General features: G+C 41.4%; 1 protein-coding gene across 2 annotated transcripts in view; it reads left to right on the plus strand.

Moving 5' to 3' along the window:
* Positions 1–12,471, plus strand: part of EDIL3 (EGF like repeats and discoidin domains 3) — a 239,395-nt gene that overhangs the window by 178,189 nt on the left and 48,735 nt on the right. For both annotated transcript variants that reach the window (XM_030968997.1, XM_030968998.1), the window contains 3 exons: positions 2,862–3,017; positions 4,100–4,244; positions 10,223–10,407. In XM_030968997.1, the coding sequence (XP_030824857.1) occupies positions 2,862–3,017; positions 4,100–4,244; positions 10,223–10,407 (486 nt within the window). The remainder of the gene's footprint in view (positions 1–2,861; positions 3,018–4,099; positions 4,245–10,222; positions 10,408–12,471) is intronic.

Below are 12,471 nucleotides of genomic sequence, written 5' to 3' on the forward strand. Positions count from 1 at the left end.
TTTTCCAGTTCATCTAGGTAATGATAAAGGAACCTTAAGAAGTAAATCCATTACCTTTTTTTTAAATAGATGTTATTCTTTTGTTCCTATCCTGGTGAGTTTCACCTCTTTGTTTTAAAACATCATCACACATGTAATTAAAATGTATAATTTTCTGTCCTGGGTCTTAATCCACAAAGCAGAACTTCCTGAGCTGTTTTTCCCCTCACAGTTGCCACAGAAAAACACATTTGAAAAAGCTTTTAGAATTAAAGGATGTAGTTCCCATTTCTTCAGGACTTCCTACTGAAGTACATTAAATAAGAAAAAGTTTGGATCCTGCTTTGTTACAGCCATTGCTAAAGTTGCAGTATTTTCAATTTTTGCTGAGGTCGAACTTGAAAAATTTAAATCACATTAAAGAATCCAAAGATACAAAGGGAAAATTAATTCCTGATGTATCCATATTCACTGAAAAGCATGGCATTAGCCCAGGAGGGATTTCCATATAAGCAAGCCATGGGCATTTGAAAGCCTTTTTTTTCCCCACTTCATTGGGATTTTTCTGCAAACGTTGACAGGATGTGTAGAGCTTGGAAAACAAGGCAGACTGGTTTCATTTCTTATGTTGCTTCAAGTTCAGTACTGCTTAAAATAAAGCTCAGTTTGTGACTCAAAGGATGGACACTTTAGAGGATCAAGAAATCCTCTAAAAGGAAAGATTCTACAAATGGGAATAGCACATCCAGGGGTTAATGCCATGGTTTCATTAGAAATTATTCTTTGAGAGTAAACAGGGAAATAAAATCCCCATAAATTCTCATCCAAATACTAAAGATTATTACCTGGAAATAGAAAAATTGGTAGTTAAGCTGAAAAAAATATTACTTACCTGCATCACTGGATCAAACAAAATTTGTTTAGTGCTGCATTACACCTTCCTTTTGCCATGCAGTGAAATGTGAAGATGCTATCAGTCAGCAGATAATCAGTCTGGTTTCTGTTTCCCTGTGCCTTCTAACTTACTTTTGCAGATGGTATTCACTTCATTATTAGCAATTTTGTAAATACATGGAAAATTGGTTTACTTGCCTGTTAATTAATATTCTGAAATTCCACATAGAGAATGAACTACTCATAAGAGACTTACATAAATCTTTAACTGGATACTACTCCATGTTAGCTACATTTTTAATGTACTTATGGGACTAATGGTAGTCTCTGGAGCTGTCCTTTTACAAATATAACACATTTATTTAATATTTTTTTCCCCTCTGGGGGACCAGGAATTGGGGAAAAGAAGTTTTCCAAGGCTGAAAAAAGTAATGAATCTCTTCTAATTTATACCTTTCTGAATTCCTGTTGTGAGTCTGTTCTCTCCACTGGAGTTGCAAATATTCCTGAGTTTTCCTGGTACATGTGGGGAAGATCCTGTAAAAAATCTGGTGGTTTTGTAAAAGGCTTCTCCTCTCTCAGTGAGTCTAAACCTCAAAAACACACATTGTTAATCCAAAGGTTGTGACTGCTTAATAATTTCTTATAGGGAGAACTATGGTAAAACTAGACCAAAAGCCAACTATTCCAAAAAAGTAGCTGAGAAATAGCTCAGAGAAATAGACTCATTCAAGGAAAAAAATCCTAGAAGAAACCACAGAATTCTACAGTTTGAACAAAGAAACCAGAGGTTTCCTATTGTGCACACAGAGAGATCTTAAAACACCAAAGCCTGATCATCTTACATCCTTCACAGAGGTTAGATTTTATTACCAAGGGGGAGAAAGTCTTCAGGCCACAATGCAAACAATAAAGCAATTAAGGTATTTGGACAGATCTGCCTCTGAGTCCTCCCACACCTGTGCTGGGACTGCTGCTCCAAACAGAGGGGACTGCCCTGGATCAGCTCCAGCCACTGGGGAGCAAAGATAAAACTCATTTTGAGGAGATGAGTGCTAATAAAGTGTAAATTATTATTTACCCTGTCCCAGCTGTTTGCTCTCTGCTCATCTCTTTGCACTGCACATCTGCCTGCACCTTCACACAGCTCTCACGGTGTGGCAGCTCTTTGCTGAGCTTCATTTGGTGCAAAAGTCACAGATTTCAGCTGAGATGGAGGGAGTGCAGCTGCCACAGACTGAGTCTGACGCTGTTGGGTTTGAATATCTCACCCTGAGTTGTCAGGGTTCCCATGCCACAGGTGAGTAAAGGAGGCAGAATTAAGGCTGCTGGAGTGATGCTGAATTTGTTCACTCTGAACAAATCTTCGTTTTGTACTTCAAGGAGTTGTGTTCAGTTCAGGCAAGCACACAAGGAGTGTTCACATCCACTGATTGATATTTTGGTATTGACTGCTTTAGGATTAGCATTTCAGCCTTGATCACTAGGAATATGAATTTTCAGTGAGAGTCAAGAAAAAGTCTCATTTCTTTGCTGTCAGAACTTCCATGTAGTTTTAGTTTCACATGGAAGTTTTACTTGATGCTAACTGAGGGCCTTTTGTATGGTATTGCAAATTGGCTTCTAACAGAACAGAAGATATAGCTTTTGGTAAACTATCACACTATTTCATTTCCCTTTCAGGCAGGAAATATGTAGGAGTAACCCTATATGCTGAAATTAAGAAATATCCCAGTCATATTCTGCATATCCATAATAAATGTGCACACATATGGGAAATAAGATTTTGGTTCAATTTTTTCATTCATTTGCTTTATACATTTGCACATGAAATTCATGAAAGATCAAAAGAATTAATGGAAGTATAAAAACAGTCATTTAAATGCTACAGCTATGGGTTTTTTTCCTTTCATTTAGGAAAAATAAAAAAAGGAATTAAAGGAATCAAGGACTGTGTCCATCAGATTAACAGTGTGCTGTTATTTCAGATAAACCTGCAGAAGAAGATGCGAGTCACTGGAGTTATAACCCAAGGTGCCAAGAGGATTGGAAGTCCAGAATACGTAAAATCTTACAAAATTGCCTACAGTAATGATGGGAAGTCATGGACAATGTACAAAGTAAAAGGCACGAAGGAAGACATGGTAAGATAAAGTCATCTGTTGCTGAAAGCATCTCATGGTCTAGCTGCCTTCAGAAGTATGAGATGTCTTGGGTATTTAAGCCTAATTGCCTGGCAGTATGATATAGGTTTCACTGTTATTATTTTTCTGTGTGAGAAAAAAAAATCCACAAATTTGCATCTCTCTCTGCTAAGAATTTCTTATACTTTAATTGATGGTTGCATAAATACTATTTCCCCAAGCTAGAATAATCCTGTTTATTACACTTAACTGATTTTCATATTAATTAGTTTACCAGTAATTACTCATTGCTCTGTTTTCAATTTCGTTTTATTGCATTGGCAGATTAGCTTTAACCCTTGGAAACACAGAGCCCATTCATCAATGCTAATCTCTGTGCTGCACAAACAGTATCATCCAGCGGGGTGTGTCTGTTTACAGTTTATATTTACCACTTATTTTTGATGGAGCTGTGCACACAGAGCAGGAAAAAATGTTTTACTGTGTAAGTTTGCATAGAATTCAGGCACTGCACAGCATTAGATGTAGTTTATCTGTTAGGAAATTAAGATTTTGTGTGAAGAGGTGCATAAATGAAGGGGAGAAACACAGCACGGGGATGTCTGCTTACAGGGAAGGGTGAATAGAAAAATGCTGATGGGTTTAACTCATCCCCTCTGTGATCAGTGGGAGGGTTACAGTGTATTTCAGCGGGAGCTGGATCAGGTTCTTGAACTAGGGGGGAAAAAATAAACATCAATCAGAGCAAATAGTTGCAGGCTTAATTGAACTGCAACTATTTCGTACATTAATCAAGAAAAGAAGGCATAATTTAGTTGCATTAGGAGCTTCAGTTTCTGGGAGTGACAAGACAGAGACCTTGGTTTGGCCCAGGTGGCAAACCCATCACACTGTGGCACAGCAGGACATTCTGCTGGGAAAACTTGTGTTGGGCACTGTCAGCGCTAAACCAGCTGCAATTTGGGGAAAACCTCTCACAGACAGAACAATTCAGGTGCTTTTGAGACAAGGGAACTCACTGGGACTCCAGGGGTCCTCCTGACACATTTGTTTTTCCTTGTGCAAACGTTGCCTCCCCGCAGGTGTTCCGTGGGAACGTGGACAACAACACCCCGTACGCCAACTCCTTCACGCCGCCCATCAAGGCCCAGTACGTCCGGCTGTACCCCCAGGTGTGCAGGAGGCACTGCACCCTCAGGATGGAGCTGCTTGGCTGCGAGCTCACAGGTGGGATCTCCACAGCCCCCAGCCCTCCATCCTCTCCATCCCCTCCAGCTGCTCCCGACCGCGCGCGCTTTGTCACCCCTGCGAGATGCACTCGGCCAGCCTGAGTTTGTCCAGTTGCTTTCATCCTCTTTATCAAATTTAAAAAATCACATAATTACCAGGTTGGAAGAGCCCTTCAAGATCATCGAGTCCAGCCCAGCCCCAACAGCTCAACTAAACCCTGGCACCCAGTGCCGCATCCAGGCTGTGTTAAACACACCCAGGGATGGGGGCTCCACCACCTCCCTAGGCAGAACATTCCAGAACTTTCTCACTCTTTCAGTAAAAACTTTTTCCTGATATCTAACCTATATTTTCCTTGGCGCAACTTGAGACTGTGTGCTGTGGTTCTGTCAGTGCTGCCTGGAGAAAAGCCCTACCCCAGTTGAGCACAGCCACATTTCAGGGATTTGTAGAGAGTGATGAGGTCACCCCTGAGTCTCCTTTTCTCCAGGCTGAGCACCTTCAGATCCCTCAGTGGTTCCTCACAGGGTTTGTGTTCCCAGCCCCTCTCCAGCCTCATTTCCTCATCTGGATGTGCTTCAGTGTCTCAATGTCCTTCCTAAATTTGGGGGCCCAGAACTGGACACAGCACTCGAGGTGTGCCCTCACCAGTGCAACACTTGGCTCAGCTGAGTGATGATGGCCACTTGCAGTGGGTCAGGAATGTGTCCCAATAAGGCTGTGTGGTATTAAACCATTAACACTCCATAATTTTTTCCTGTGTGGGTTAATCTCCAGTTGGTCATAGGAATCACAGAACCAATGAGGCTGGAGAAGAGGTCTGAGATCATCAGGTCCAGCCTGTGAGAGATCTCCACCTTGCAACACAGCCAAGAGCACTGAGTGCCACATCCAGTCCTTGGACACCTCCAGGGATGGTCATTTAGCAGTTTTAACATGTATTGATGGCTATGTGGACTCATATGTGCCACCCTGAGCAGACTACAAGGCAGGGAGCCTCACCCAACGCCTGAAAATTGTTCCTGAGCCCCAGAGCTGCTGGGGACCCTTGGCAGCCATAATTGTCACACCTGATTTGGGAAATTCCTCCTGTGGCTATGGGGTGACACCACCCCTGCGCTGTGTGACATCCTCAGAGGGATAAGCCTGCTTCCCCTGCTGTCGAGGACCAGTCCAATAAGATACAACTTGGCTGGGCTGCTTTAATCAAATTTCAGTTTGGATTTGTTTTCTGGGTTTAGCAGAAGCAGGGATAGCATCTTGTAGCAAAAAGTAAATGAAAAAGTGGACCCAATATAAACCTCCCCTCAGATTCTTATTAAAGCTCTGAAATGTAAAGCCTGACCTCTAGCCACCTTCTGCAAGAACTGTGTTCCCTTACAAATTCAAAAAAGCATGTAATCTTTTATCCTTTTCCAAGCGATAAACCTTTTTACTGGTGGGAGCACCCCACTGATTCATTTAGGAGTGATTTTTATGTGGCTGCCTCTTTACTAACAATAGTCATCCAGTGCATGAGTGATACATCAAAACAGCTGGAGTTAAACAATTCTCAGTTAAAATCAGATTCAGAAATGAAAAGTTAATGCATTAATCTTGGTGTAGCCCTTCTCCAATATAGATAGGTTTAAGAGTAAATAGAAAATCCTGTCTAGCTGCTTTGTTCTATTAGATTTTTTTTAATGTCTTCCACTTCTGGAACCACAATTTAGAGTAAGTCCTTGCCAGAATGACTAGGAATTGTTTTGCTCAAAGAACTGTAAAAGCCAGTGAAGTGAATTAATTTCAGTGGTCTCCTAACAGTGTCAAGGTCATCATCTCTTAAAACTGTGGATAGCTGAGGCTCAGCAGAGCAATTTCAGCCTTACTGAAGGAAAGGTGTAATTACACAGACTAATTCACTCTTAATTCCAGGTGGTCTGACTTGGGTGGAAAGGCAATTTGAGGGGTCTGCCTTCTCTAACATGGCCTGGTGAGAGAGAAAAGTGAGTGATAAACAGAGGGAGACTTGCAGCATTGGATCATAAAAGCTAACTCCTTAGGACAAACTTCAGCAAAATGTTCAATGCAATCTGCTTTAGCCTCATAAATAGCTTCACTTACCAGGACCCACAGTCAGATCTCATTGAAAACCAGGATCAATGCTAGTGGAGCCAACCATCAATAAATTAGGCATTAATTTTCATGGCCCTGCGCTCCTGCCTTGCTGGTGTTTTGCACATCTGTGTCCTGCCCTCCCTTCTCTCCACAGGGTATTGATGTGAGGGGAGAAGCAGATCACAGCTACTGCTTATTAGAATGCCTCTATTCATTAGGCTGTTATTAATAGCAGCATCAAGCTGTTGTTTTTAACAGCAGATCAGTGCTCACACAACAGTGCCACTCACTCATGGAACTCACTCTTGCACTCCAGCATCTGCCTTCCTGCTGTGTGCTGCTTACGGTCATGTTTGTTGGTTCCCGTGTGCACCAATTCAGCCAGATCTTGATATTTGAGGTTTCTCAGTTCCTGCAGAGGGATGTTGGCCCCCAGAACCTAAACATCCCCATGGGACTCACTCAGAGAAAGTTCCTAAGTGTGTAATTTTCATCTCCTTCAGGCACGCTGTTTCCTGGTAGCTATTTCTTTATCCTAATGATGCCCTGGGACAGAGGCTGGGCAGAGTTAAAGACTAAAGCAGGGATTTATTCAAAGGATCTCCTCAATGAATTGACCTTGGGCAGCACAAGAGCCCAGCCAGGGCTGCACCCAAGATGAACCAAAATGGCCCCAAAATGCACAAGCTCTCCTGGGGTCTGTCCCTGGGATCAGTTCTGCTCCATTTGCACCTTGCAGTTCATTGTCCCATTCCAGCTTTAGCCCCTGCAGTCCCACCCTGCTTGTTTTTCTCTCTCCAGCCCACGGTGTTTGTGCTCCGGGGCTGAGATTTGGATCATTTGTCCTTGGTGCCCAGCTCGAGCAGGAATTGTTTTGTCTCCCTGCTCTGTGCACAGAGCTCACCATCCTCTCATATGAAGCTCAGACCCACACACTAAAGCAGCACAAAATCTGAAAAATAGAAAAGTTAAAGCCTGAGGCATCACTAACAGTCCCTGTAGGCACTATTCACACAGAACTGATGCACAGGGGGACTTTATCAAACCTACAGTTAAAGATAGGTTCCCCTTTCCTCATTTGTCCTCAGAACGCTGTAATCGGGAAAGGAATTCTATATTTGTTATTTATAGGCCAGGTTGGATGGGGCTTTAAAGCGTTAAGGTTTAATGAAAAGTGTCCCTGCCCATGGCAAAGGAATTGGAATTGGATTTGCAGCTAGATGATCTTAAGGTCCCTATCTACCTGAACCATTCTATGATTCAAAAATATGAAGAAAATTTTTTAAAATCTCAATTTTTAGAAACAAAAAATATCACAGTATAAATAAAAAGAAAATTACCTTTGCCCTCAAATAATTGATGTTTGTTGCTTTTGCCAACACTACACGGATCTTTGTCCAAGACAAGATTCATGCAGAGTGTCGCATGCAGATCCATTTGTGGGTTTGCCTTTGCTGCATTGGATATTGAATATTTCCTTTGAGGGTCTTGGCTTTTCCAAAGGAAGAGGTAGATGAGGGTCACAGCATGGCTGCAGACTGAAGAGTAAAAGATTCTGCCATCTGAAGAGTCAGCGAAAAGCCTTTATTTTATTCCTCCAATTTTCAGGTGCTAATCCCCACTCTTTCTCATTATTTCTGTTCTCCTGTTCCATCAAGCTAGACCAAATAGGACCTGCACACTTACACCTGGTTAGATTTGAACATACAGAGGTATCAGGTATAATTTATCACAGATGGAGGCATCCAAAGCATCTCAAACATTCCAGCCTAAGATGCTCCATTGGGTGTAGCCATGTTTCTGCATCAGCTATCTCTGACTTCAACAGATTTCAAAAAAGAAAAATGGGAATTGAATCCTCTCACAGGGACATTGAAAAGCAAATTTAAAGGTACAGTGCAGTGAAGAGGAGATGTTTCAGGGAGACATAAGCATTGTTATAAACACACACCTGTGAGGGATGACACAAAGCCGTGTGTTGGTTGGATGACCCCATCCTTTGCGCTGTCTCTGTCATCCGAACAGCCACGATCTCCTGTGGCAGGGTCTGGGAAGCTGCTGCCTCTCTGTGACACAGCACCAAGACATCCTGACACCTGTGTGCACCACGTTTGCCTCTTCAGATTCTCACTGTTCTTCTCACTTTCTCCCATTGCCTTTAACAACTGTCTTCCCACCCCCTTTGGGGCCACGGAGAAGGCAGGCGAGTGTAAAATCCCATTAATTCATGCACGCATGCACAGGCACACAGGCAGGCACAGCTGTTGCTTCATAAATCAATAATAATACCCAGAAAAGATAGAACTGGTTTTGATGGATTGGGCCAGCACTGAGTCACAGCTTTGACAACCCATGGTTTTGTGACAGGAGCCTCTTAGCATTCCTCGGATGAAACATTCTTGCTGACAGTCCTTGTGATCCTGGAGTGATACTTCAGAATTTAACAATAAGCAAAGTCCCTCTCCAAAGTAGCAGATTAGTCTCTCTTATTTCTATTACCAATTGCTTCTTCCCACTCCCAGGAAAATTGTTTTGTTGTGTTTTTGAATGAGTCTGTTCCACAGACAAGGCAGTGCCATTTCCATTTGTGCACTGAGAATCAGTTATGTAAGACTGGGTTTTTTTCAAAAGTTAACTCTATTTTCTTTTGGCTTTCCATTTGTTTGTTTGGGGTTTTTTTTGGTTTTTTTTGTTTTTTTTAATTTAACATTAATTATGTCAATATTCAAATTTTAAATACAGGAGATGCTGCATTAAAGTTCATGTTGTTAATAATATAAGTGCACATATGCAGGTTTTTGACTGCTGCGACCGGAAGGAAATGAGAAAACAGCTTATTTTTTTATGTTCCTATCTCCATCTTTTCCATCTTTCACTTTACCCCAATTATCAAGTGTCACTCCACTCCTGCAGCCATACACCCAACTTTCCTGTCCTCTTAGCAGCCTTCTCTCTCTCAGCCATTTCCCTTTTTCTGATTTTTTTTTAAATCTTTGTTTAAATTTCTTTGTTTAAGTCTTAGAACCATACAGTTCATCTGCCTTCTCTGCTTTCCAATCCTGCTGTTTCAGTGCTGCCTCATCTTGTCTCCTCCCCCTTCTGCATCTGAATGCACCTTCCACATTCCCAGCACACAGCAGCAAGGCAGAGGAACACAGAGCAACTTATCAATTTTTATTTTTATCTTTTTTTCACGCAGAATAGAGAAGGGAGAAGCCCAAGATCTATCTTTTATACAGCAAAATAACTCAATGGTGTGGGATGTCCACAAACAAATAAGCCATTAAGTATCAATTTCTCCTAAGTGATATCCTCCTACTATCCTCCCTCCACAATTGTTTTTCTGTGGGCTCTCCCTCCTTCAGTGGGATTTTGGGCTTTCTGGATTTTTACCTAGATGTCAAATAATTCAGAAGTGTAAAAGAGCTCAGTGCTTTTTAACATTTTACTGCAGCACTGGTTTTTAAGAAAAAAATAATGTTTTTTCAGGAAGCAAACACATGGTGGATGTGAGGTGGCATAAAAGCATAAGGAAAATCAAACAGAACAGGGGAAACAATATTTTCCTGCGGGAGAGGAAAATAAAAATAAGATAAGCACAGACAAAAGTCATCTTTTCATTTTGTTTCGCTTCATAAATTTATGCCAGGAAAAAATATGTTGAATTCTCTATCTTGATTTTGACTCACCCAAGCAATTGTTGAAACAAAGTGCCTAGAATTGACTATTTTTCATTTATTTGTTTTCAAGTGTCTTCAACAATAGTCTTGATTACATCTTTTTCTTCAAGTATTGCAGGCTTTCTCTGCCATAACAAAAAAACTAAACCCCTGACAGAGATAAGCAGGCAGTGCACTGATCTTGCCCTGCTGTTCCAGGTTGCTCTGAGCCCCTGGGGATGAAATCAGGACATATCCAGGATTTCCAGATCACTGCCTCCAGCGTTTTCCGTACCCTCAACATGGACATGTTTGCCTGGGAGCCCAGGAAAGCCCGGCTGGACAAGCAAGGCAAAGTTAATGCCTGGACCTCCGGCCACAATGACCAGTCACAGTGGTTGCAGGTAAATTTTCACATGGATTTTCCCAGACCTTTGTCTTCTCTGTGTTTCAGGCATGGGGATGGTTCTCTGGTTCAGTTTTATATTCAAAATCTTCTGTTTCTGGCTGTAAACCTCCCAACTCTGCCATGAGCTCTGAAAGCCCAACATATCTTCATGTTTTTATTGTCACAGCTGCAGGAAAATCTACTAGGGGATGCCTCCACTAGCCCCAGTTCTCCTTTGTTAATGAACAAAAATGGTGGTTGCAGATCTGATTCGCTGAATTCCCCTCATTTGTTGAGAGAGATGAGTTTATTTTCCTCCCCTCTGCCTTTCCAAGGCTTGCTGGAAAAGCATATTTACTTTCAGCTGTGTGCACCTTAGTGAATCCCGCATGTAGAAATGTTCTTTGTCTAATTGAGGCTGCCCAAAATTACCTTCTGGAGCCAGTAAGACTGATTCAGCCCCTGAATCCATTACAAACCTGTGCACAGGGGTTGTTTTCAGCCCAGGAGTGATTCATACAACTCACTAATGTGGGGCATTTCAATAAATCACCAGCGTGGGAGCTTGTTTGACCAGCCACTGACACATTTACATTTTTTGAACTGTTGAAAATAGCAGTGTTTTCAGTCAGCTGCCACTTTTCAGTGCAGCTCTCAGTGGGAAGCCTCAATAGCATCAGACATGGCTACTAACCCCCTGCAATGTCTCCACATATAAATTATGACATATTAGCCTTTTTTGCCTACAGCTGCTAAGCAAGTTAGGAATATGGTTACTGGTTTTTTTTCTCACAAGTTTACACACTTTCCATAAAAGGAAGGAGAAATTGCCCTATCTATTTAACTTTGGAATAGCTGGGGATCCTAAAATCTGCTGAAATTCTTTTAGAGCAGCATGTTGGAACAGCAGTTAGTAACTTCTGGAGAGGATGAACATTTTATTGCTGTGTTTTATGGGGGAGAAGCAGATGAAAATGTTTTTCTACAGGAAAGAGAGGTGGTTGCATCATATTTTAGCCCCATCAGTCAAACCAAGGGTGTGCAGAGGCTTCACAGAAATTTCCTGTTGTGTGTTCTTGCTCCTGTGGATGACAGTGTATTTTTAATTAACTACAGATGGCAAGGGGCTGCATAGTTAATCCTTATATTTTAAAAGTTTTCAGGCAGTTGTAGTCTTTCTATATTTGAATTTGCCCGAATCTGCAAATTTAAGCTGATCAATTGCAGCATCTCTTCAAGTCTTTGAACTATAAGGAATAATTTTTATTGTCTGGTCAAAAAGAAAGTTGTGAAGAAATACTCATCTTTTAGTTAGCTTTTCATATGGCTATGTATTGAGTTCAACAATTCCACAGGAATATTAACAATCTACCTTTTCCTGAAAATCATTATACATAATGATATTTCCTCAAAAAAGGATCCTAACATCTCATGTTTGAGAAAAAAAGTAAAAAAAAAAAAAAAAAAAAAAAATCCAGCAAAACTAAACCCCAAAAGGCATTAAATCCACTTATTTTTTCAGTACTTAAGGTGGTCATTACCTTCTGCTACAGGCTGGTTGTTCTGAATTCAGGCCATGACTCGAGACAGTCTCATGTGCTTCCAGTGTAGGTAATGATTCTGTAACAGAGACATGTCTATCATTTGAATTCATCTGTTCATTCTTGTTCTCCCTGCTGGTAGCTCTCTGTGGGTTTTTTGGTGGTTTTTCTTTTCCTTAAAACGCAGAGTATTATACTGAAGCCTTACAACACATTGACTGAAAGGTTTATCATCCTGCTGCTGCTTCCACAGAGTTTAGTCAAAACACATTTGTAAGGAAAAGAGTGTGAAAGCAAATGTGCCTGCATGCCCTACTCCCTCAGCCATTCCACAAAGAATTAGGCCCAAAAAAGATGATCCCATGGTACCCTGAAATGGGCTTAAAGCTGGAGATTTAGCCCAGACTTCTGAATTTTGCTGAAGTAGCTGGCTTACCAATATCATATTTACCATGTCAGCTTTCCATGCCCTTTGAATGTTCTCCACAGACCTTTCTTGCTTTGTATTTTTCACTTTTTTTTTTTATATTTTGCACTTT

The sequence above is a fragment of the Camarhynchus parvulus genome, chromosome Z, assembly GCF_901933205.1.
Source record: "Camarhynchus parvulus chromosome Z, STF_HiC, whole genome shotgun sequence".
In the NCBI taxonomy this organism is placed as follows: Eukaryota; Metazoa; Chordata; class Aves; order Passeriformes; family Thraupidae; genus Camarhynchus; species Camarhynchus parvulus.